Below are 27,335 nucleotides of genomic sequence, written 5' to 3'. Positions count from 1 at the left end.
ACTTCTATCTTCAACAAGCCTTAGGATTGTCCTTAGCATCCAGTCACTCTGTGGGGATAATCCTGTTTTGTTTGTCTGTTTTTTGTTTTTTGCTGTTCTTTTCTTTTTTTTCCCCAAGTAATAAAAGGTTAAGTTCTTAGCGGGTACATAATTCAAGTTAGATCAATTCAAAGTGTACTACACTTGGTTTTGGTAGCAAGGGAACTTCTCTGGTTATATTTTACTTAAATTAATATCTGAACTGGTTCACAATTTCCAATCACATTCTGAGGGGGAAGCTGGCCCAAGATCTTAATCTTGCTTCAGATTGTCCTCAAAGTACATAATTAACTCCATGTGTTAGTATTATCAACACATGTATTGGACAAGGCACTGCACAGAAATGTGTTGGACACAGAGAAGTACAAACCTGGGTTCCTGATCTCAGGCTGGGCTGGGACGCTGTCTGTGTGCCCTCTCGGACAGAGGGTGAGGGTGTGGCACCACGGCCCAAGGCCAACACTGCTTTGGAAGAAATCTTTTAAAGAGACACCGTAAGTTTCTACTACCCACCATGAACTCTGACTGAGAATCTGATCAGAATTATATAGCCAGCATTTGTCATCGTTGAGCTTAGAACCAAGAATCAATATTTCATACAGTGTCAGCCTTATAGACTGTCCATGGAAGCTCATCTAACTCTGAAAGCCATGTGGTGAGGCAGTGAGGAAGAGGCCAGGGAGATTCCAGGGAGAACAGGAAAGAAATAAAGTTTATATTTGGAGATTTCCTAACTCTCTTTACTCCTTGGGCTAGTTGCTGTGGTTTTCAATGTCTTCCTACCCTGCCCTCTCCAAAAACAAACTCCTGGCATTCCATAATGGCTGCTCCACCGCCAAAATGTCTGGCTCCAAATTTCTTTCTCTGTATACCCAATCAAAATTCTCACTCTATCAATGCATATAGTATCAGCTAGATATCAGAAAAAAGCTGACTGTTTCACACTAACATGTGAGTGTCTGCTAGTCTAAACCTCTTGGAAGTATATAATGTTTTAAAAAGAGGTACTTTGACCCTCAGGAACTTCGTGATGGAATTCTTACACTTAACAGACAAGTTCCAAAACATAGCATATGCAAGATGGTCTGTCCACAACCCATGTGCTTTGTAGCCACACAAGTTTTTTTTTTTGACATTAACAACAACTGTTTTGAGGGGAGGCTTGATAGAATAACACAATCATTTCTAACTAGAGGTAGCTGACGTGAAGGAGACCCTCACTTGACAAGACATATTCTTAATATTTCCATAATAAAATTGATTTTTAGCTGGTTGTTTATGTAATCTACTTCCCCATAAGGCTATGGTCTTATTCATCTTAGTGTCTTTGTGGCCTTTTACAGTGATGGCACACAGAGGTCACTGAAGAATGAAAACATTTTTCAATAACATTGATATGTTATTGTTACTCATGATTCCTGGGTTGTAACTCCTAACAATAGCTTCTCCCCCTATTTCTTTGCCTATCTGATTCTGAAAAGCAGAGGCTGGAGGAGTTAAAAGAACCTGCAGATTTCAAAATTCATCATATAGACATTGGCTCAAACTCCCTCCCTGTCACACAAGCTGTGTGACACTGGGCAAGTTACTTAACTTTTCTGAGCCTCAGTTTCCTCACCTATAAAGTTGAGTTTTAACACCAACCCCAACTGGTTGGGAGTATTCAGTGAGATCTGTACCAAGGGTCTAACATTATCTCGGCCACATGGAAAAGTCTTCCGGCACAAAACAAGACCAAATGCATCTGACTTTGTGTCCTAGGCTCCCTCATTAGGCATTTTACATAAACATCAGGAGTCTGCTGAACACTTGGAAACTCAGCTGGAAGGAGCTTGCCTCCGACATGCCCATAATATTTATAGAAATCAAAGACACAGCTCAGAGCTGTTTTACAAGCTTCATTAATGTATATTTTAGACTTGTCAGTCCAATAATGCAAAGTTTTGCAGGTTTCAACAGTGTCCAAACCACCTGCAAAGTGCTTCTTTTGGGAGGTAGGGAATCTTCTAAGAACAAGGAGAGAGAATATATATCCATGCTGACCACCTTTCAGTCCTTTGGGACTCACCTTCTCCTTTCTTTTCGCCTTCCTTCGTTTACTGAGCAACTAACTATCCTATGCCTGGCCTAAGAATGGAAAAAGCCAGACCTGACTTCAAGAAATCACAATCGATACTCCAACGTTAAAAATGAGCCTCTTCCCCACACTAGGCAGAGTCCAGGCTTACCTGAAAACACTCTGACCTTCTGAAAGGAGACATACAAACTGAATGAAGTTTACATCTCACTCAACCCTTTTTTTTTTTTTTTTTTTTTTTGCAGTTCACTGTTTCCGAGCATCGTTTTTGTTTTTAGCATTTTATTTTATTATTAGTTTCAAGTATAGACTACATTGGTTAGATATTTATATAGTTTATGAAACGATCCCCCACTCCCAATTACTCTATCGCCCCTCTGGCTCTACACATAGCCATTACATTAACGCCGACTGCATTCCCTATGCTGTGCTCCCCATGTCCATGACCATCTATCAACTACTAATTTGTACTTCTTTAACCCTTCACACCTTCCTCCTCGTGCCCCACCCCCACCTGCCTCTGGCGGTCACCAGATCGTCCTCTACATTTGTGAGTCTGTTTTCGATTAGTTTGTTCTTTTTGTCTCACAGGTTCTGCATATAAGTGAAATCATATGGTATTTATCTTTCTCTGACTTCGCTCAGCATAATAACCTTTAGGTCCATCCATATCATTGCAAATAGCAGGATTTAATTTTTCTTTATAGCTGAGTAATATTCCATTGTATATATGAATCATAACTTCTTTATCCGATTGTCTATTTATGGGCATTTAGGTTGCTTCCATATCTTAGCTGTTGTGAATAGTGCTGCCAAGAACATAGGGATGAAAAAAATAAAATAAAAGAACACAGGGATGCATAGATCTTTACAAATCATTGTTTTGGTTTTCTTTGGATAAATACCTCCAAGCATTTCTTTTGATTAAGTTCATGCCAATCAAAAAGCTTATGCTGCTACTCATGAAGATAATGTACTATCCATGTAGCAGACTACACAAATAGAGCCAACATACTCACACTGGAAGAGACAAAAGAGAGACAGAGAAACATGACAGCACCCCAGTTTCTATGACACTTCACTGCATAAATCATTATCTCAAATAAAAAGCCAAAAGAACAAGTCTGGCGACTGTCTGGAGTGATAAGTTACTGCTATTTTTTTCAGGACAGTTCATTGCTGGGATAGAATCCAATAAGGTCAACATTTATATTTAATCATCCAATCACACTCAAAGACAACTTAGAACAACAATGCAATTGTTACTTGGAGCTTACTATTAAGCCCAATGAGTTCTTTTCCCCCACAGTGACATGTGTACTCTCCTTTGCTCCTGTTCTATTAATAGGCCAGAGATGGTCTTTGAGGCAGTACATGCTGACTGCAAATATTCTGTGGTAATAAACAGCAAAAACATTGCCAATTTGTCTCTGGATGAAGTAAATCACAGAAATGATACTTAGAAATTAAGCAATGGCTGAACTAATTTTTATTTTTAACCCAGCTCTATTTCCCCACATTTCATAGAGGAAAGGCCCACAGAGAATTTTATCTTTAAAAAGTGGGTGACTAACCAATTCCTGAATGTGAAAAGGTTTCCAGGACTGAGGAGAGAGACGATGTAATTTCAGCCACCCTCCTTAATTCCCTAACTTTTGTGGAATATCAGTTCATAGCAGAACTTGACTTATACTTAAAAAAAATTTTTTTTTAAGGATATGGTCAAATAAAGGCTGTACTTCACAAAAACACGCAAAGCAGGACCATATATCCTTTCTTCAGGCTGGAACACTTCTAGCTGAAATATTTCTATACAAACCAGAAATATAGACACCTATGTGTATATACATATCTATATCTATATCTATATACATATAGACATAGGTATCTTTAAAACCAATCATTTCTGTCGAAGGAGTGAATTAGGTCAATGCCCTTAAGAAGCTCCCCCTTCAGCTCTATTTTCCACTCTCCAAACAGTCAAGCCCTTTGTCCATTGTATTAGCCACTGTAAACTGTTTGGACATCCATTGTTAGCCTGACCAATTGGGTAAGTCTGGCAAAAAAGAGATAAGAATAGGGGATTCTGTCAATATATTTCTAGCACACTCAAATTTAAGCAAGCTTTGCAAAGACCCAGCCCGCTCTAGCTGCTAAACCAGTGACTGAAATGAAGTTACTGGTCATGCTTATCTTGGCCCTTAGAATATTTGCTTTCCTTATTGCTTCAAATTTCTCTGCATGGAGCCTTCAGAAACAGCATTATAGATGTAAGTCTAAAAGAAAGTTAATCAATAAATCACTTGGCCAGGCTATTTCTAGCCAACCGCCTCAAAGCAATAACAGTAAGGTACCTAAGAAAGTAAAATTGGTCAGGGTTATAGGGAAAATTATTTCAATGAGAGAGAAGATTCACAGACATTCTGAGTAAGAAAAACTCAATTTTTCCCATATGTGACATCATTATAGAATTGATTCAAGATTTTTAAATGTCTCAAGAGCAACATATTATAGCTCATATCCTGTAATATATGCTAGAAATAGGACAGCCACTATTGCCAAATGTTTTGGTAGACTAGAGCATGCTGTCAGCATGAGATTTGAAGCTCAAAATAGGATAAAAATCTAATCTCTTTCCATTTCATTTGTCAAAAGATAAAAGTTAAAGACAGAGGAAGAAAGAGGAAACACCCTCTTTAGCCCATCTACAAACCAGATTTATATTAAAAACCAGCAAATCAGAAGGACTTCAAAAAGGAAACACTCATTAAGTTTCATAAAATTATACATCAAAGCAGTCTTAGAATTAAGTCACCTTTCGGTTTCTGCATTAATGTGTAGGCTTACAGTTTATAATTTTTCAAGCGTACTCACAGAAAAGTCTCTAGAATTACAGAGTAGTAGATGAAGAAACTGAGGACCTTCAGAGAAACAATGCCTTATGTGACTGGTAGGTCTTCCAGTGGCATCAGGTGGTCACAGTCAAAGGACTGATTCTGAACATGCCTTACAGAAAGCAGACTTACAACTGCAGAGGCACAATGTTCTTCAGTAATAATGATGATACTAATAAATTGTAACTGCTGCCATTCAGGTTGCCATTGCAACCCCAGGAGGCATCTATGGCATTTCTTGTTTACTGGCACCCAGCTTCCCTTACTCCCAGAGGTCAGAAGCCCCTCACTCCCTTGCCAACAGGGTGCCCCCGAGGTGCTGTATTTAAGATCTGGAAGGATGAAAGAAAGCAGGTGCCGCTTGTTTTCCTTCTTCCTATAGCAGCAGTCACAGGCAAAAACTGGACTTCTCGGATCTGAGCTTTGCAGCTGTTTTCAAGCTCCCTACCATGTCAGCTGCCTCAGGGATGCAGAGGCTGAGAAGGTAGAAGGGTTTTTTGAAGGTCCTGGCTGAGTGGCTGCAGCTTTCCAACTTCCAAACTTCCTGTGAGGCAAATCTGAAAGCTAATGGAGGACCCTTAGTTTTTCATCCTTCCAACTTGCCCATTGTTCTGTAGGCACCTAATTCTCTCTACTAAATTTCTTTATCCTTGAAGTAGCTAGAATGTCATCTGTTTTCTTCACTGAACCCTGACTGACAGGATACAGAATGCCCATTTTACAGCTAGCTACACAGGAGAAAAGTAAATTGCCTAAGACCAAGAAAGTAATTGGCAAAACACAAGAATTCAAACCTAGGTCTGTCTGACTTCAAAGTTACAGAATGAAACTTAAACATATCTCCAACCCATGACCTAGCAATTCTCCTCTTAGAATTTACACAAATGCATGCATAAGTCCATAAAACAAGGTGTACGTGATTTTCAGAGTAGCTTTATTCATAACAGAAAAAAAACTGCCAACAACCCAAATACCGCCAACAAAAGAATGGCTGAACAAACTACGGCAAATTCACATTAGTGGAATACTACTCGGCAATAAAAAAGAACTACTGAGTCACATAACAACACAGATGAATCTCATAAAGGTTAACATTGAGCAAATGAAGCCAGACATCAAATCTTGATTTCATTTACATGGATCCTCTCCAGGTCAAGCAAAACTATCCCACAGTGAAAGGAGTTAAAGAGAGGTTCCCTTGTGGGTAGGGCGTGACAGAAGTGGCAAGAGGGAACCTTCTAGAGTGATGGAAACTGCTATTTTTTGATCTAGGTGGTAACTGCACAGACCAATGCATTCATGTATAAGTTCATTCAGCTCTGGAACAAGTGGTAGTGGTTGCACAACACTGTGAATGTTTGTGAATGTTTTAAATGCCACTGAAACGCAGACTTTAAAATGGTTGATTTCATGTTATGTGTATTTTACCACAATAAAAATTTACCAAGCTCTCCACTTGATATTTGTGTATTTTACTGTATGTAAATTACACTTCAATGAAACATCATAAAAATAATAACAGAAAAAGTTTTATGATGAGTAAGCAAGCTTGGGAGGATAGAGTCTGGATATTACTGTTTCTCTGAGAAAATTTTTCTCGGTTTTGGGCACTTTTTTTTTTTAACCTCAGTTCTTCTGTAAATTGAGTCAACCTTTCCTGCCTCTTCCTGCCTCTTCAAAGACATCTGCGAACTGTGCGCTTAAGCAGTATCAGTAGACTAAATATTTCTTGTAGACCTCTGATTAAAATTCAAATTTAGGTTCTGCTAGAAAGAAGGCCACCGATATTCAAAATGAACTCAGCCTTTTCATTTCAATGTGTCACCACTTGCCTGTTTTTAGTCTCTAACAATAACACCAGAAGGAAAAGCACAAATGTTTCCAGTTACATTTCTGGAAAATTTCAATGGGTGTCTAAGATGCCACAAATCTCTCACGCCTCTTAAAACTCACCCAAGACACTAAACAGACCATCCCAAGGTAAGCGAAGTGCTCTGCCTGAAATCAGGCTGAAAAACTCAGATGTGCCAGAAGGAATGCTGAAACTCAAGAGGACAGCGAGTGATTTTACAATACTGAGCAGTGAGGTCTTGCAAGAGTAACCAGTAGAAGCATCTTCAACGCATTTGTGAACATATCAGAAAGCGGTTCCAGTTGTGGGCCCCCATGCTCACGGTCCTTAAGAGAGAAGTCCAAGGGAAAAGAACAGGGTGGTGGAGGTTCCCAGTATGTAGCGTTTACTGGGAAGGGTGGAGGGGAAGAAGAAGGAGAAAATGATTCTCATGAAGCTCTCAGCAAGAGGGTTTTGGCTGCTGACTTGGGCTGCAGAGTACGGAAGAGAATCCAGCACACACTGTGCTGGTACATTATTTAAGCTGCAACTGAATAATAGATCTTTCCATCACTTCATGAGCTAAACAACTACTGCCATTTAGGTTCTCGGTTTGTCTTTTAGACAAACACCTTTCAGAGAGAATCTACACTGGATCCCTTTTTAAAGGAAGGGAAGGAGGGATGGAGGGGTGGAGGGAGACAGGGAACACAAAAGTTGTTTAAGAAGCATGCAAGCACTTTAAGATAAAAGAATCAACAGAAATTATTTATAATGTTCTTCAGGCTTTATACCCAAACACTTAGAACCCTTGGAAACTGAAGCATTGCAAAGACTTCAGAGACCATCAACTATAACTACTCATGTCCCTATAAAGAAACTGAGACATACCATATGTGCCATGGCTAAAGTCACCCAGTTAATTAGCAGTACAGCTTATATACCATTACAGAAATGTTCTGTACATAATTCCACACTTTTTTCTTCTGTGCTCATAAACTATGTAATCCACTCACTATAGAAATGCCAGGAATCTACTCTTCTAACTTTACAATGTATCTCTAATTCTTACTAGTTCATGCAATAAGCCTTCCCCAAATCAAGCCAGTTTCATGTGGTAAATATTAGTGATGTACTCAGTGCCCTGTCAGCTTCTGGGGTTACCATGATGACTCAGACCAGGGAGGGGCTCCCTGCTGACAGGAAGTGACTGGCTGTAGCAGACGTGATAAGGGCTCTAATAAATATTGACATGTGCACACTAAACAATCACAGGCAAGAAGGCAGTTGACTCAGCCTGAATGAAGAAGCGTAAGGAAGGAACTGGGTTCTAAAAATGAGCTCATCAGGAAGTGTCTTCTAAACAATTAGTTCTTTTCAAAAACAAAAAGGGTTAGTTTTGCTAAATGAATTCCCTCAAATAATGTCATGCTGCTTTGCCAGATATATTTGAGAACAGTCTTTCTAGGGTTGAGAATGGACTGGTGTTCTCTCACAGCATACATTCCCCCTCCTCCCCATCATCAAGTTCCAGCCATGCAGGGTACATGCTGCTATACAAGGCATGAAAGACACCCCGCAACCTAGAACTGAGAACACTTCCTTTCAGACTGTGATGATAAATGACTTTCAACAATTGGAAGCAGTTACATTCGGAACCTTATTTCCATCTAAGACCAAAAGTCCTAGAAGTCACATGTCCTAGATGAGTTCATTAATTCCCACCGATGACTAGAAAGCACTATTTTCCCTGTTCACCTTCAACTCAAGTGACAAAATCTACAATATCTGCAGTGTTCTCTCATCTCTATCAAAGCTTTCTTTAATACAATGGCAAAGATATAACTGGCTTTTAATCATTATCTATTCATTACAGCCTAATAACTGTTACCTACCGACAACAATTATCCCAATAATTCTTTCTCACAATGTATTATATATGTTCCCTCTAAACATCTCTGACTTGTGACTAACTATATTGTCACTAACTATAAATATATAACTACAGCATATATGTAGTCCCACGCTTATACAGGACATCTATCAGATGAGGCACGCTATAATTAAAGTTTCAAAAGATGATGTCATTTTTTCTTATGAATAGAATGTTTATATTTCATATGGCTAATTAAAGTCCACAATAAAAATAATTATCATATTAATTCTAAATCCATATTTACATATGCAGATAGGTAAAATTTAGTAAACATTTTTATTCATGAAATCTTTGCAATGATTACTCGGCCATAAGAAGAGATGAAATACTGCCATTTGCGACAACGTGGATGGACCTTGAGATAATCATGCTAAGTGAAATAAGCCAGACAGAAAAAGCTGAAAACCACATGATATCACTTATATAGGGGATATAAACCTAAAAGCAACAAATGAATAAGACAAACAAACAGAGACTCATGAACATGGATAATATAGACTAGTGGTTACCAGAGGGGAGGGAGGAGGAGGGAGTTAGACGGGGTAAAGGGGGTCAAATATGTGATGACAGAAAGAAATCTAACTATGGGCAATTAAAACATAATGCAATACATATATATGCCTTACTGTTAAATTGTATACCTGAAATTTACTGGATTTTATTAACCAAAGTCACCATAATAAGAAAAAATTAAAAATAGATTTACCATTAAAAAAAGACTATAATGAGATTGGATATAGGAACTTTAATGAGAGAATTTTAATGAGCATTTTGAGCTTAATAATAATAGGAGTTAAACATGCACTGAGCTCTTGCTAGAGGCAGATATTATTCATAGCTTTTTATGTACTTACTCATTTAGTTTCTAAAGGTAACTTTCATGCAAGGCCAAGGTATTTTTCTCCATTAATCATTAAAAGGGGAATCCATCTAAAAATAACATACTTTTAGATCTATAATTTGCTGATAACATTCAGGAACTAGCTCAAGACTTGGCCATGGCAGTGAGTCAACAAATGGCCATGGCAGTGAGTCAAATCAATGAATTAACAAATAATATTAGAACGTAAAAAAAAATTTTGCAATGATTAATGGTATAATTTGAAACTTTTTGGTCTGTCCAGCTTCCTAAAACACAAATATTTTATTCATGAAGGATCTATCGAAAGTATGCTTTCTCCATCACTACCATTCCTGCCAACCCCAAATCTCCACCCCACCCCACCCAACACACACACACACTCACACTCACACACACACACAGTGTTGGGAGAAAAGAAACATAAAAAGAAACTATAATCCATGAATATTCTAACTAGGCTAAATATTAGTCTGAAAGATAAAATAAACATTATAAAAATGTATCTTGCTATGGTCTGCAACTTAAATGGTGTATAAATGATGAAGGTAAATTGCATCATGTTTTTAAGGTTAAAGACCTGATTTAACTTTAACCATCTGCAGAGGCACTAAACAAATATCTGTACTGATTTAAAATGACTAAAGTACAAGTTACTAATTGAAGGCTTAGGATTTTTCATAAATGGTGTGAGTGTACAATTAGGAATTTTAGTGACTGAACCAAAGTCTTTTCTATTCTGGTTTTATTTACCTATGTGAATTTCACTCACTCAAATTTCTAGGTCAAGGCAGAGTTACTTTTTTCCTACCTCAAGACTTGTAATTCCTATGACAATCCTTGTTAAAGTCTCTTTTACAGACCAATGTAAGCTACAGTTTTTTAAAGTTAAATACATTTACACGTGAGGCTATTTGGTTCTCTCCATTCTTGAGCACTAATGGATGAGTGAGATGCACAGACTGATGTCCCTCAGTAGTGCCAAAATATGTCCGCCCTTTTCACTCTTATCCTACATATGTCATACCAACAAACCTTAAAAATTGCAGAATGGCTTGTGGGAAGCAAGGAAAGGAATGAGAATTAGGCAAGACAATAGCTTCACAAAGGTGGCAATAATAGATAAGATAGCTCTCTGCAGACAAAAGCAAGATGCACATGTGAAGACAAAGCCAGTGAAATTCAACTTTCCTGGCTTTTCTGGGCCATTTTGTGCCTGATTTTCCCGAAAGTGTGGTCAAAGTATACATAGCTCTCCATAACTAAATATCACATTCATCTTAAGCAGTATTTCCCAAGTCTCAGATTTCAAAGGCTATCTTCCCAATTTTTGACTTATTCTCATACCACTCATCCCAATAATTTACTATTTTTAATAGTAAATATTTAAATCTTAAATCAAACTGTTTCACTTAATACTTATTTTTGCCTCATCCTAAGTAATCTATCCATGAAATAAATGAGTTTGGTGTCTGGATTTATGTTTTTTATTCCTAACATATAATATTCATGCACAGTAATTGAAAAATAGGATATGTCCCTTCCTGTGCCAGCTGTGTCTATAGAGAACACACTGGAAAACACAGTTTGGGAGACAGCAAAAGAGGCAGGGAAAATGCTTAATCAATCTCTTAGGTATCCTTTCAATATGACAGTCTTAGACTTTCTTCTGAGCTCAAGACTGATGAAGCTTTGGGTGCAATGGCCAACTAGATAATGGAGGCACTAATCCTTTAAAAACCAAAATGTCACCTTCATGGGCAGTCCGATGAAGGGATGCAGGCCTGCCGGGGCTCTAACAGTCACCAAGTTCTATTCTAAGAAGTACATTTCCTAATCAAGTTAAGAAATTGGGAGCAGGCACTTTCCAACTCAGAACTCCGCCTCTCCCGCAATAATGTAGGCAGCACACAAGCTTCGTCAACTGCTTTCCCAGCTAACTTTCAAAACTGGAACTAACTATTGCCAATAAAGATGTTGGGCTTTAGTTTCTGAAAACTTTTTTCCATTACTGTTACATGGTCTTAAAAAAAAATATTTAATGAGACTACATCTCAGACCTTCATAAATTTGCTAGCTATTTAGGTGTCTACTAACAAGAGTCATCATAAAAATTCTTGTTTAAAGTGAAGTAGGCCCTAAAATGTTTTAGAGAAGATTACTTTTTTTAAGCTTAAAAAATTTCATATAAGTGTTGAAATTTTTAACTCACTAAATAGGTGTTAAATCTGACCTCTGAATATGTGTTTCTGACCCTGACCGTTGGGTTTAGGATCAAGGAAGTCACTCAGTAAAACACCTGAGATAATAATTCTGTCCCACCTACCAAATTTTCCAGAAATAGTGACTCTCAACACCAAGGCTGGCTGGCCAATTGTTGGCCCCGATGACCACTTAGTCTAATTGATCAGAAGTATTTTATAGGAAGTCAACTTTCAACACCTAGATAATTAATCTGTAACTACAACTCTTTACTGGGCTTTGTTTTAGAGATTAGGCAAAAAAAATAAATAAATAAATAAAAATTACCTGATGGCTCATTTTCTTGGTAGAAGTATGTTGAAAGTTTCAGCAGTGATTACTAACCCTTCTACCTCTTCACCCCACCCCAGGCATTCCCATACCTCAAGCCACTCCCAAACCAAATCTGCATGACTTTTTAAACTACAGTACACATGATTAAAGTGGCCCCGCCTAGTCCTAAGAATTTATCTGTCTCCCAAAAAGAAAACCTTGGGGAGAGAAAACCTTGTAAACTCAAAAGTCATGGTAGGAAGTTTATCATTTCCCTTGCATTTGCAGGCACTTCGGCAGAAGATAAATGGTTGGCCTGTGACCTTTTGTCAATGTACAAAAAATTAGATTAAAACTTAAAAATATGTAGGCAGAAGTCCTTGCAATTCCCCAGGAAGTGATATAAAAATTCATTGGTCTTAAGCATATGAGTGCCTCAAGAATGGTAATATTCCCTGTGTAGTGTGTGGGTGAAGTGTTTACTGGGAAACACTGGTTCACTACTTTGTAGGAAAAGTCAAGTCACTAATACATTAGGGATTTCTATGACTTTTTTTTTTTTCCAAATTTCTCTTATCGGCATTCAAGGTCTTTAAAGAGAGTGTGAGCAACCTTCTCTTTCCCTCCGTTCTGCCTCTCACACTTCCTACCTGTACTTCTAGATCTCACATCCCTTATCAATCCAGGACCCAGCACTTACATAGTCACTAGCTACCTTTTACTTAGCAGCCACTACACGCATTCTACATCATTTCATTCAATCCTCACTCAACCCTATGAGGTGGGGATGTTATTAGCCCTATTTTATGTACTGGTTTACATTTTGAGATGTGATCAAATATAACCCTTTCTTCTCAGCAAAAATCCTAGCAGGGGGTGCGTACATGATATCTGTACTGCACTCTCCCTCTCTCGGCCAAGTATTCCAGCAGAGAGAGTATGCAGAGTCTAAAACACAGTCTACAACTTTCATGTCTAACAGACTCTTGAAGGTAGAAACTGAGTCTTGCTCATCCCGTACTCCTGCATGGTGACGGGTACAGTAGGGGCTCATTAAGTTATCATCTGCCCAGTCTTGAAAAAGTTGCAGGCAGTATTTCAGCGAAAAAAAAAAGTTCCCCTTCATCAATCTCCGGCAGCCACTCTGGAAAAACTCAAGAAATACCTCTAAAAGCCACCGTTGCCTTAGTAAAGCATCTCTTCCATCTCCCCAGAGCAGTAAAGCTACAGCATCCTGTCCATATTTCTAACTGAAACTCATCAGTCTTAATCATTTGCATGCTTCCCCAACAAGATTGTGTGGTAGAGGTACCCTCTTATCATTTATAGTCCCCACACTGAAGTAAAGTTGTTCATGAAAATTGACTGAATAATTGAATTTCATTCTCTTAGGCAGCATACTAAATGGCACTTGGCTACAAATGCAATCACCCCTACTAACACCTCACTTAACACACCTCCTTCCCAGGTGTGCACGTAGACATTACCCATGAATGTTTCTCCCAGGAATGATCCTGACAAAGACCGTCCTGTTCGCTCAAAGTGATTGTCAGTACACCCAGCACAAACCACCTAAAGACCTGAAGAAAAGGGCCTCTTTCCTTCTCTGCTAGGATTCCCCTGGCGGAGGGAGGGAATGTGTGATTGCAGGGCAGTTTCTATGATGGGAAGAGTCTCCGCAGGGAAACCACAATCATTACTCAGGGCAGACAGCTGCCAGGGAAGCCGCGCTGCCTAAGAACTGAAGCTAAAATAGAGGTGGGAGGCTGTATTCCATTACTAAGCCATGGAGTATTCACTCTCAAGTTTGTCCACATTTCAAGAATGTAAAAACCCTGTAGTCAAAACCCTGATTATTTATAACTTAAAATAAACTACTGTGTAAATGCGGAAACTTGACAAATGAAGACATAAAAGAGAAGGAACTGGTGACAGGTAAGATAACAAGAGTAGAAAGCATTCATCATTCCCTTTTTTGTGGTTTCTTAAAAAACTCCATCTCCATTCTCCACCGAAAACGACTTTTACTTATGTTGCAGAGGCAGCTGATTAAAAGGGAAAATGAAGATCCTAGTTTCTAGAGTTGTCAGTTTGACTCAAGCACACACGCCTGTAACTTTGCATCAAGTAGAGAATGTGGTCTGAAACAGAGAAGGAAAACATAAAGGCATACCAGCAGGCGATACAACAGGCGTTACAACAGGCTCGACAAGATGCCTCCGAGGTAGCAGAGATACAGGACATACTGGACGGTGTTCAAGACAGTTTCCCCTACTCACTACTTAATCTGAAACTCAAGTGACTTTGGAGGGCAGAGAAAAAATCCAGGAGCCCTGGAGACCACGAATCTACCCGCTGCCCTCAGCCTCTCCTTCGGGTGGGCGAATCCCCTGTTACCTACAGCACATCAGGGAAGCCCACCAAGCGCTCCCACGCTCACTCCTGGCGACCCTTCTCCCAACCGAATGAACAAGAGGGCACTTACATGGAGCCAAGCTGACAGCTCCCGGCGGGGCGGAAACCCGCGATCTCCTCGCACCAGCATCTCGGCGCAGGTCCCGCGTGGGCCCCTCTCCGCCTCTTTCTCCGCGCCGCGGGTCAGTCTGCGGACCTGCAGCCAGGGTGCCAGCCCGCGAGGACCCACCCCTTTGTCCCTCCTCCCGCCGCGGCGGTGGCGTAGGTCCGCCCCCTGCCCGAGCGCAACGCCTCTGTCCGCCGCGGGGCCCGGGAAACCCTCAAATGGGCCGCTACCACCCCCGCGCGGCCCGGGGGGAGAGGGCACGCCGGCGCCGCGCCCCCGAGGCCCCGTGGCGGTCCGCGTCACGCGCGACTCCCGGCCGGCGGCGGGAGAAGGCGGCGGCGGCAAGGAGCTGAAGCGTCTCGCCGCCCCGCGACCGCACCACCACCCTCCCCTGGCCGGCCGATGGTTCGCTCCGCGGCGCGCACTGGGGCCAGCAGGTCCGGCTCCGAGCGCGCGCGCGCGCGCGCCCCGGCAAGGGCTGCAAGTTCTAAGTGCAGCGGTGAGCTTGGGGGTTGGCCTGCCTGTCTGCGGGTTCTTCCCCCGAGGTCGCGTGCGCACCCTGTACGAACACTTTTTGGAGACGTTTGCAGAGCCTCTTCAGTTCTCATCTGAAGGGAAGAACCGGGGAAACCGCAAAGTTTTCTATCCTGCCTGGAGGCCTGCCGGGCCAGCAACACAGGCGGCGTTCATTGTGCCCCACATTTCTCAGCATAACAAACGAACCGAATTCCAAGAGTAAGTAAGGTATATTAGTGTTAAATAGTAAAACGTGACTTTTGAGGAAATATACCCCAGGTTATCTCTTCGATACATTTCCAGCAACTCCAATAAAGAGATTGACACTCTTCTCCCATCATCAGCTTTTAAAAGGCTACCAATAGGTCACAAATGCTTAGCCGGCAGGACTCACCCAATTCAACTCAGTGCTTTCATCCGTTTTCGACTCCTCTATGCACAAAGAATTGTGCAAGATAAAAGCTTCCTTATTTTAGGGGCATGTAAATTATTTGGAGAATCAAAACGGGTATACTGATTAAAAATAAAACTTGGGGTTTGAAATCTAAGGAAATCACAGTTGTAAGAGAAAACGATGCGGCCCATCTTCTTAAATTGAAAAGCAAAATTTCACCTAAGCTCACTAATAGAAGGTAAAAGGTCTGATCGGACCTCTGACGAGATACAGATGTTGGATGCTCTCCCTGAGAAGTTGCTTCACTTCCTGCCTAATCAAAACAAATTTGGCAGTGTACGTGGAAAAACAAGTCCAGCAGATGCCTCTCTGAAAGCGTTGGGTTTCTGGCCTCTTTTGGAGTAGCTTAAAGTGTATGCCTCTGAAAAAACTGCACTGTGAGTAACATTTCCCAGTTTCCTTCAAGTCTCCAGACTTGGACGTTTCGATTGTATTCCTGATGTAAGAAGGTGTTACTCTCCTGATCTGAGCACCATTTAAAAAATGTTTCTCAAATTAGGTAGTGCTGACTAATAATAACAATGACAGCATTTGTGAACTGGTCACACCTTAGTGATGAGCTTACACCACTAGCATTTAAAAGGGAAGAAAGGAATCCAGAATGTAGCAATTACAGCTGTCCAATTTATTCCTTTTTTCTCTCTCACATTACACTGTACAGTTGATAACCGCCAGCCACATGTGGATATTTAATATATTTAAATTTAAATTAACTAAAATGAAATGAAAACTTCCGTTTCTTAGTTACACTAGTCTCATTTCTAGTACTCAGTAGTCACATGCACCTAATCACCACCATATTGGACAGTGTATATAAAGAAAATTTCTATCATCGCAGAAAGTTTTAATGGACTACAGTGCTCCAAATGATGAAATACTCATTTAGTTGAAATATCAATATGCTAGCATAATAAATAGTTCTGACTCAGATGCTTGTGGAAAAACATAACTCAGTTGACAGAGTAGCAGAATAAGGCAATACGGCTCTTTGAAGAAGCATATTATAGTACATATTTTTCAAATGTGGAGTTGCAGTTTTGAACACCACTCCTAGAATTTGTTTCTCCAAAGAACTTCTATCCAACAAGTAATAACTGAACACCTCTCAAGCCAGATCCTCCTAATAAAAAGACTTAGCTCTCATCTCATGGGGCTCAGTTAATTGAAGTAGACAATCAGGAAATAATAACTATGTTAAAAAAAGAAAAGGAAAGAAAAAGAAAAGAAGGAAGGAAGGAAAAGGAAGGAAAGGAAGGAAGGAAGATGAAAAAGAAAAAAAAGGAAGAGAAAGAAGGTAGAGAAAAAAAGGAGAGAGAAAGAGAAAGAAAGGAAGGAAAATGAAAGAAAGAGAAGGAAAGAAGGAAGGAAGCGAGGAAGGAAGGAAGGGAGAGAGACAGGAAGGAAGGCAGGAAGGTAGGCAGGCAGGAAGGAAGGGGCTATGTAAGTGCTGAGATTCCAGGCAGGCTCAGAGTGGTCTGGAGGCTTTCAGGAGAGATTCTTCACTCAGACTAAGGGGATGGGGTTTAGAGATAGTTTTCCAGAGATGGGGTTACTTACATATGTTAAAGGAATGAGTCTGTGAGACAAAAAGAAGAGAAAGCTTTCCAGGTGAAAAGAATAAATAATAAGTGGAAAAACAAGGAATGAAGAGGCCATGAGCTTGCTCTTGACGTGTCAAGACGTGAGGGTGTCCAGGCAAGCATGGGCTATGTTCTGTGAACACAGTAGAAGTGGGACACTAGGCCAGCATTTTATAAAGATTGCTGTCAGCTTCTTAGAAGATGGATTTGTCAAATGAGGGTTGTGGGGAGGAGTGTCAGTAAGAATGACAAGACCAGGAAAAAAAACGCACTTTGTGGGAATGCAGATGAGAGATGACATGGCTGTGAAGTTAGGCAGTGTTAAAAGGAAGCCAATTCAATAGAAATTAAGGAAGTACAATCAGTAGCCAAGATGACTGACTGCCTGATTAGATAGATATGAGTTAAGGAAGAGGGAAGTAAGTCTAAGGTGACTCTTGGGTTTCTGGCTTACCTAAGTAGATGACACTACTTTTCACCAAAACAGAGAACACATTAGTGTGAGCCGGTCTTAGGAAGGGATTGAGGAAGGACAGGGAATTTAGTTAAAGGACTGATTGAGTTTTGAGGGCTATGGGTCCTTCAGGTGCAGATGTTCGAGTGTCCAGGATTTGCTAGGCATTGATGAGTATTTGGGTAGAGAGATTTGGGATGGAGAAAGAGATTCGGGATTCATCAGTGGATCAAGAAAGCTGAAGTCATTGAAAGGAATGAGACCAAAGGCATACCTCAAAGATACTGCGGGTTCAGTTCCAGACTGTACCAATGAAGTGAATATTGCAGTATAGTGAGTCGTAATCTTTTGCTAGTGGAGGGTCTTGCCTTCGATTTGTAAAAAACACAACATCTTGAAGCGCAATAAAGCGCAGCACAATCAAACAAGGTACGCCTGTATTCAGACATGCAGTAGATTGAAGAAGGAGAGGTTTATGGACAGGACTCCTCCCTGGGATTGCCAATATTTAGAGGGCAAACTCAAGTCTGCAGAACAAAGACCAAAGAGGAACTATCAGAAAGGGAAGAAAAACCCTTGGAGCAGAATGTTCAAAAAATCAAGGGAAGAATGAAGTTCAAGAAGGGAAGAATAGCCCAAAACATGCAACTTCGAGGTCAGTTAAGAACAGAAGATGTTAACTAAGAAGAGGACAAATGTTCATCTTGGCCAGAGCTGTTTCAGTAGAAGAGGGGACTGGAGGTTAGATGGCGGTGGGTGACTGGGAGGTGAGGCAGCACTGCACTGTATACCTGTTTACAACAATGCGAGATGGAAACGATCAAGGTCCAATGATGGAGGGCTATTAAATTACAGCAAATCCACTGAATTGGCATTGCAAGCCATCATTTAAAATGATAATAAGGAAGTCGACATAGAAACAAGGAGAATGATGATGAAATAATCAACAAAAAATAACACACATCTTATCTATCCTATGACAGCAACAATAAAAATGTCATAAAAACTATAAAAGTATCAGAAAGTATGTAGAAACATGATTTGATGAAAAGAGAGGATTGCGTGCATTTTTCTTTTTAAATTGTGGTTATTATCTGTGCAATGGACAATTTTTCAACTCTTTTTTTCAGCATGTATTATAATATATAAAGTCTCTGAAGCACCTTGGTCAGGAGACCTCAAAGAAATGTGACAAACTAAACACTTTTAGTCAGACTTCTTGAAGAACATTAAGATTTGGGAAGATATGCACACATATACACACACATATTTATGTATGTATATGTATATATTTGCATATAACTAAATAATAATATGATTAAAAGTATCATTAAATAAGAGCAAAGGAACTTGAGGTTGAAAAGTTTACAGGTTAACTGAGCAATTTGATTGGTCTGTACACTGAACAGCAGACGAGGATCATAAAGACACTCTTCTTCAACAAACATTCCTTGAATGCCTACCATGTACCCTGAGGTAGGGATAGAGAAGATAAAGGCAATATATAATGAGGGCTTGCTCACAGTGTGATGAACATGAAAACACATAAACAGATGATGAGAAGGCACAAGAAGTGCTCAAGTACAGGTATGACTAAAGAGCTGAGGCAGTGGCGAAAACGCTGCCCAAGGGACAGGCACTTTTCAAGAGAAAGGGCCTGGCATTGCCTCGCCTTCCTCATAGTTGCCTCTTCTCTCCTGGCGTCTCTCACCCTGCTCAGTCCAAGCAACCATATCAATAACTGTGCACATTCACTTAAAGGACTCTTTGCACAAGCAGCGACCCCACAACTCCTATAAAATAACATCCAGGAGAGAGGTATCAAAAGTTCTGCTCTGCCTCTCACGCCCTCACCTTTAGTTATTTAATATTATTCCAGCTCACTTTCAAAGTCTAACTCCACATGCATGCAGCTGGGAAAGGCCATGTGAGCACACAGCAAGAAGGTTGCTTTCTACAAGCCAGGAAGAGGACTAAGAACCAAATCTGACGGCACCTTGGTCTTGGACTTCTCAGCCTCCAGAACAGTGGTGGGAAAAATGTCTGTTATTTAAGCCACCCAGTCTGTGGTATTGGTATAGCAGCCCATAGTAAGACAGCCTCCAAATCCTACATGAGTTGACCTTGCTGCCTTCTCCAAACTCAAAGCATCCTGCACTCTCCCAAGCTCACTTCCTAGAAACACACTGGCCTTTCTTGGTGGCCGTTGTTCGTGACACCCTGCCAAGCTCATTCCTGCTTTGGGCCTTTGTTCAAGCTTCTCTATCTGGACCACGGAGCCAGCTCCTGCCCAGATTTCTCTTTCCATCTAAAGTAGGCAGCATCCTTTGAGGTAGCTAGCAGGAAGCGATGCCCTCAGGAGAAAGCCAAGTTTAAGTTAAAGCAAGGAGGTCGAGTCTAGCTGAATGTTTCACTAACCACGAAACAAGCATTTGAGAGCACAGTGCAGGAGTATGAAAAGGTGAAGAAAGTGGGTGGTCTGCTTAGGGTAAGGGAAGCCTAAAGAGGAACTATAGCAGAAAAGGACAGTAGCCCAAACACATCTCTTTTTAACCTTATTATCATTATCACGATTGGTAATACATAGGCTTGGCTGTTGTTACCACTAGAATGAAAAAGATGTTAGAGTAAGTGTAAAAGTAATGAAAACATTAGTTGTCAGACTCACAGGGAAAGTTCTTAGTTCTCAGTGGATGATGCCTTCCATTCCCCCTCTCCTCTCCCTGCTGATGGTACAAATCCCAAACCCCAGCATCCCCCACCCACGGTGTTTCTGGGTATGATGGGTTTAGCTGGCCACAAAGTTGACAAAAGAATTATTTGTGCAATTCAGAGTCAGCTGTGGGCTGGATGAATTATGAGTCTCAGAAGGCCTTGGATTGGTGTTGGGGAGAGTTCTGGTCGGAAGGAGGCAGCTGTAGTCTGGGCTGGCCTCGTGGTGCCAGGCTGCCCATGTGCAGGCTCCTAGGTGACTTATTGGGCTAGTCTGGAGGTGCTCGGGCTGGCAGGCAGAGGTCAAGGTCAGCTTGGTCAACCAGGGCTGAGGCAGAGCATAATCCAATTCCCCCAAGCTTGGAGATCCTAGATGCCTCTTTTGGAGCACAGTCTATTCCAGACCAGGGGTCCCCAACCCCCAAATTACAGACCAGTAGTGGTCTGTGGCCTGTTAGGAACTGGGCTGCACAGCAGGAGGTGAGCGGTGGGCAAGCGAGCAAAGCTTCATCTGTATTTGTAGCCACTCCCCAGCGCTAGCATCACCTCCTCAGCTCCGCCTCAGATCATCGGGCATTAGGTTTTTATAGGAGCACCAGTCCCTGGTGCCAAAAAGGTTGGGGACTGTTGTTCTAGACAGACCATACTAGGGAGAGAGCTCTGTACTGTGGAGGAACCCTTCCCTCCTGGCACCCACGCTCTGCATTTCAACAGCTTTTATTATTTTACTAGTGTTTACATTGTAATCTATATAGAATCCGCGCCCTTTCAGGGACAGATGCCACTTCTTAATCCTCCATTAAGAAAACAAAACAACAATAACAAAAATAACCAGAAACCCCTATAGACTATGATCGATTAAATTTCTACTATGTGCCAAAAGCTTTCAAATACTATTTTAGCTCAGTTAATGTAAATCCTCACAGGGCACATATTTGGTATTACTGCCCCCCTTTAGATGAGGAAACTGCACTTCATAGAGAAAAAGCAGCTTGCCGGAGGTCATCCCAGAGTAGACAGCGGGTGAGAATCCAAACCCAGGTCTGTTGGAGTCAAAGCCCCTCCCACCGTGCTCCTGGCCTCTGTGTCCACTGCTTCGACAGCAGAGGCAACTGTATGGAGTGAGGGGAGAGGTGGGGTTTCTGTTGTTGTTATTGTTGTTTCCCTTTTGGCTCCTTTTAATAGAACTCAAGAGGGTTTTTGCTGACACAGCAATTGAACAAACAATGTTGGGGCATCATGTTTATAAAACTCTTCCTGTGCAATATTAAAAAGGTAAGTGCCACAAATGCCACTTGACTCCAGCCAAGGAGCTAGTTAGTAAATTAGAACCCTTGATTCAAATGTGATTCTGGTGTCTCACTGGATTTCAGAGCTCCCTCTCCCTAAATAAGTACTTTTTAAAAACACATTAATAAGTTAACATTTTCACTAAGTGGAAAGGCCTCCATCTCACAGGCAAGGGAGGGAATCTAAGGTGAGAGAGGCCCAGGAGACTGAAGTACACAAGTCCTCAAGGGAGCCCAGAGGGGCCTCTGGCAACACCTGAAATGCTTTTAAAAAATTGTCACCAGAATCCTGTAGCCCTAAGAATTCAGTATCCCTGATGCACACAGATTAAAGTTGTTCAAAAGTCGCCTAGATTCAAAGACTTCTCAGACTTGAAAGGGGCCTTAGAAAAAAGCTGCAAACAGATAGTTTTACAGGGCAGCCATGCAAATTAGCACACACCTCTTAAAACAAAGGAAGCCAGGCCTGGACAAGGCACTTTCAGGAGGCGTTCAATAAAAATGGAAAATGTGGCTGTAACATTTCTGTTTCTATAGGACTTCAACCTAAATTCCTCTGATAAGAATCACCTGAGGCATCCAAGACTTGTCCCCTGAGATTCTGACACACAGGGTAGATCAGAAAAAGGCCTGGGGAATTGATAGTGTTAGCCTCCCATCTCCCATATGAGTCTCATCGTGCGAGAGGTTTGGGAAATTCTACTAAAGTGTTATGATTCTCTGACACAAGATGGGAAGATTACCATTTTGAAGGCAACTAAAACATTTTGAAGGTAGGAAAATAATTTTCTATTTGTAAAATGTCTTTGATTTACAAAGAAAAGGTCTAGTCCTATAATTCTTTTTGTTATGTTTATTTACATATATATTTGTGTACATACATAATTTGGATTTCAATTATTTTTATAGAATGATACTTGTTTACTTACCAAAGCATATAGTAGATCATAAAAAAGTAGCAGAATACGACTAAAATATTACCATCCAGAACAAACTTCTGTTAGTAATTGGAAGAGCATCCTTCCAGGTACCTCTCTATGCAGGTAAGCATGTAGATATCATATACAATGTATATACCTAGGCTGTACTAGACATGCTCTTCTGCTACCTGTTATTCTACATAAGAATATTGCTTGACTGTTTTTTTCATGGCAATATAGAGCTCTCTCATCATTTTCCTAGCTGCATAATATTCCATCTGTATGAATATAGTACTATAATTTGCTAAATAAATTCTTTTATTAAAGTTCTTTTTAGTGGGGAGGGGAAGGTAGATGGGGTAAAGGAGGTTCAAATATGTGGTGACAGAAAGAAATCTAACTATGGGTGGTGAACACACAGTGTAAATATATATATGCCTCACTGTTAAAGTGTACAGCTGAAACTTATTGGATTTCCTTAACCAACGTCACCATAAAAAATAAATTAATTTAAAAAATAAATAAAGTTCTTTTTAAAATTGGCATAGAGTACAAGGAAAAAAAGATCAGATGCATGAAACCTCTAAGATTTACTTCATAGTGACAATGAAGAAGCAAGTGGCTTATAAGACTTAGGAAGAATTCATAAGATGTGTATAGTGCAGACAGTAAGTTAGTAACCTGTAAGATGTGTTAAACAGAATGAATGGAGCATTTGCATGTTAAATATAGATGAAAAGAATGAAGCAAATGAGTGTTACTTATAAATAGCAGGGAATGAAGGACAAATTAAATCTTAACTACTCATGTTTAATTAAATAGTAATAAATTTAACAAATATCTCATAATTATATTTTAGATATACTACATAATGTCATAATGTAAACTATTATATAACTTATACTTTATGTCGTTGATAATAAATATTTCGTATCTAATAAAATATTAATAATATATAATAAAGCCCAGCTCATGTTACATCCAGACTGACATCCCTAAATTTACCACCTATACTCTGGTTTTTCTTCAGATCATATAAATCTTTCACCTTTTACTAAATTTATCACCTATTGGTGACCCCGTTATGTCCAATTCTGGCCCCATGTACACTCTGCGCCAAAATGCAGATAAAACACAGCTCGCTGGTGACCAACAGCTACTGGCCAAGCACACTTGCCCTGCAATCCTTTGGTACAGCAAGCATGTGTTGGCTTCAAAAACCTTCAAACTGCTGAGATCCCTTGTTCAACTTCAACTCTGGTCTTTGTGACCACGCCATCACAGGGGACAGCCGACATCTCGGAGAGAGGGCATATGCAAGCACGGGATTCCAGAAGTGTAGACCTTTTACCCTATTTGTATCCCAACCTAATTATGTTAACGTGTTCTAATCTCTTTCTCCTTGCTTCTCTCTATGTGTTTTCAGGTTGAATAAATCGGATAACTGGTGTGAGTGGAACACCTGATTTTGGTATCTGAGCCTTTGTGTCCCATGATTTCTAGGAGAACTTGCCTGGCACTGTTCTCAGAGGATAAGACTGCATCAAGTTAATTTCCACCATCCCTAGACTAATAAAGATAAGCAAGCAGAGTGAGGAGCCACAATGAATAAAATTAGGTTTAAAGAAGGTACATCAAATTCTTTGCTAATCTGGGATGTGAGAATGAAATCTTTTATTCAGTTTCAAGAATGTATAAGAATGTATGAGGCTTTCAGCTTTTCCTGCCTCTAAAGTTATTATCTAAGTTTTTAAACAAATCGATAAAGATTTATTACCAAGAGATTCAGAGCTCTCTGAGATTTACATTCTGTACATTGAACCGCACTAAATCTATTATTTTTTCAGAAGCAATTCTAGCTGTTATTCCTGATGACACTATTTTTACCTATTGTCTCTCTCCCTGATCTAGTTCTGTCTCTGCTGGAACCATCTTCCAGTTGCTAAAATATTTTGATTCTTGTTCTAAATCTTGGGAAAGCATCTTTCTTTCTTATCATATGTATTCTGCTGACTATGGCCATCAAAAGAGACAAATTTACCTTTAACATACTATGAAGCCTCTTTCAAAGTGGGTTGACAGTTTTTTAGCAACAAGACTTAAGAGCTGAAGTAAAAATAATCATACATATATTATTTTGATTTTTTGAATATTAACAAGTGTATTACAAGTATCAATGTCAAATATTAATAATTATAATCAAATAATGATATGTTCAAAAATCCATACATTTAAAAAATATAAATATAATTATGATTAGGTGGGGAAATCTTGTCCAGAGTGTTTTGTCTAATCTCCCTATACAATCAGATCACCTCTAAACGAATCAAATTTTTGGCTGAACTGAAATCTGCTGTCACCAACCACTCAACTGATGAAAATGTAATGAAGTACCAAAATCAAGAGTTCCAATGAGGACACCCCTCCCAACCAGAAGCTAGCTGCAAATTCTTAAACTCGATTTTATCAGGTTAAATGGGAATCATAAAATAAGCTGCCCCCAGGCTTCCCCACGCAGCCACAGCACCAGGGGCCCAGTTCAGGCAGCCACACAGCACTGTGACTGCTGATTACAAATTAGACTGTGACTCCCAGCCAAGAAAAGCTGGGTACCATGAAAATTTCCTCAGGCAATGCAGTGCCTAGCTCACAGGGTACCTCTTTCTAGACTCCAAAGTGGCTGGAATAGGTGGAATAGAAAGTGTTGGAGAGAAGAGCAGGTGGTGGTAAGGAAAAGAAGCACAGAGAATCCTTTTAAGAAATGGCGCTTAACAGTAAGAGAGAGAGGACTTTGGGTTTACAATCCCCTAGTCATCATTTAATTTTTAGGTTCTGGATTCTCTTTAACATGCAAGAGTATAATTACATTTATGTTTCAGAAGCAGCTTTTGAGTATTACTCATCTGTGCACTATACTTAAAATGTCCAGACATCTCAGATTTCCAGAGATAGGCCAGGTGGCCAATGCTTTGTCTTGTTGATTTCATAAGTGAATCATGCACTCTAATTTTTGTTTGCAGAACATGTTAGACTATAACTAAAATTACTAAAGTAAGAATAAATCCATCTTATTTTTATTTTTCTTCCACATAAATGGTATATCAATTTCTCATGAGGAAAGCTTGCTGGAATTACTAAAATGACAAAGTCTTTGTAGACAAGTATTTCGAGCATTGCTCTTTTATTTTAAATACTTAGGAAAATATGGAATTATTGCATGAGTCCTGACAAAAGTACTTGTCTGAAATCTCTATGGCTGGAAATTAAGTTGCTTGAATCCGTGCATGCTAAAAAATTCCAAGTAAATGTACTTATAACACAAGGGTAAGGGCTAACACATGGTTTACAAATATGTAGGCTGGTTTGAGAAGGAAATTAAGAATAGGGTATCTATACTCTGATAACCTGTATATTCACAGGTATTTAACATTTCAATAGCAAAACTGTACATCATCTTGAAAAACAGAGCCCATTCTTTCATGAATTTTAAATGTTTCATAACACTCTAATAATTTCCCACAGTCTTCTTAAACAGACAAGATTGAAAACCGAAATACAAGAGTTACTCCAGAACCAGAAACTAACAGGCTAGAGGATTGGCACCCTGATCTCCACACCACTGCTTTTCCCAGTGAACCACAAGGAAACATGGCAGAAACAAAGAAAATGTGAGAAGCCAGTAAAGCAGTAGGTGAAAGTACAACTATGAAGTCAGACAGACCTGGGATTCAAGAAGTCTCGGTTCTTCTACTTCTTAAGTTTAACCTATGACATTGCCACCATCTGACTGTTTTTGACCTATAAAATGGCCAAGTTTACATGGGTCAGCCTAATGGCTGTTGGCTTGGGCTGCTTATCTACACTCTCTATGCTTCCATTTCTTCATCTGTAAAACGATGTTATGGGTAGTCTGTGTCCCCCTCAAAATGTGTATGTTGAAGTCCTAAACCCCAGTATCTCAGAATGTGACCTTATTTGGAGACAGAATCTTTACAGAGGTGATCAAGTTAAAGTGAGGTCATTAGGTCAGGCCCTAATCCAGTACGACTAGTGTCTTTATAAAAAGGGGAAATTCAGACATAGAGACAGAGGCATAGAAGGAAGACAGCCATATCCAAGCCAAGGAGAGAGGACTGGAACACATCCTTCCCTCAGTAACCCTCAGAAGGAACCAAACCTGCCAAGAGCTTGATTTCAGACTTTTAACCTCCAGAACTGTGAGACAATAAATTTCTATTGTTTAAGCTCCCCAGTTTGAGGTACTTTTTACTGCAGCCCTAGATAACTAATGCAGATTGGCACTGTAGTTGGACCTCCACCTCAGAAGTTGGGTATGAAAACTAAATTAAGACAATGCGGCTAAAACATTTAGAACAGTGCCAGCTACAACTATAATAGCACCCAAATCAGCATAAAGCTTTCACTGTTATTACTATAGCTTGCTTGATACTTCAAACTAGAATTACAAGGAATTCTTACCACAAACACAATAACTTTTCTTTCTAGCCTAGTATAGCATCTCTGTCTCTGCTCCTCCAGGTTTCTTCTCCCCTCTTTCCACACCTGGCCAAACAACTCTTCAACCTTCAGTTTCCTCTCAAGCATCACCTCTCCCTGAGGCCTCCCCTCTTAGTCACTGCCCTCAGGCCTTCTGCTCACATTCTCTGTAAGGAATGTGTACAGCCCTTTTCACACAGCAATGCAATTACTGACTCCAAATTAGAGTCCGGTCCTTTGAG

General features: G+C 40.2%; 1 protein-coding gene across 4 annotated transcripts in view; it reads right to left on the bottom strand.

Moving 5' to 3' along the window:
* Positions 1-27,335, bottom strand: part of TJP2 (tight junction protein 2) — a 102,077-nt gene that overhangs the window by 51,026 nt on the left and 23,716 nt on the right. The window contains exon 1 of one of the 4 annotated variants that reach the window (XM_039835971.1): positions 14,636-14,785. The exons of the other annotated variants lie outside the window; for them this stretch is intronic. Coding sequence (XP_039691905.1) covers positions 14,636-14,695 — 60 coding nt within the window. The 5' untranslated portion in view covers positions 14,696-14,785. Of the gene's footprint in view, positions 1-14,635; positions 14,786-27,335 lie in introns of those variants that run through there. 4 annotated transcript variants of the gene reach the window in all.

Source organism: Pteropus medius, unplaced genomic scaffold, assembly GCF_902729225.1.
Source record: "Pteropus medius unplaced genomic scaffold, Ma_sr-lr_union100, whole genome shotgun sequence".
NCBI classification, from domain to species: Eukaryota; Metazoa; Chordata; class Mammalia; order Chiroptera; family Pteropodidae; genus Pteropus; species Pteropus medius.
The sequence above is the reverse complement of the archived record's forward strand: the minus strand, read 5'-3'. Positions and strand labels throughout refer to the sequence as shown.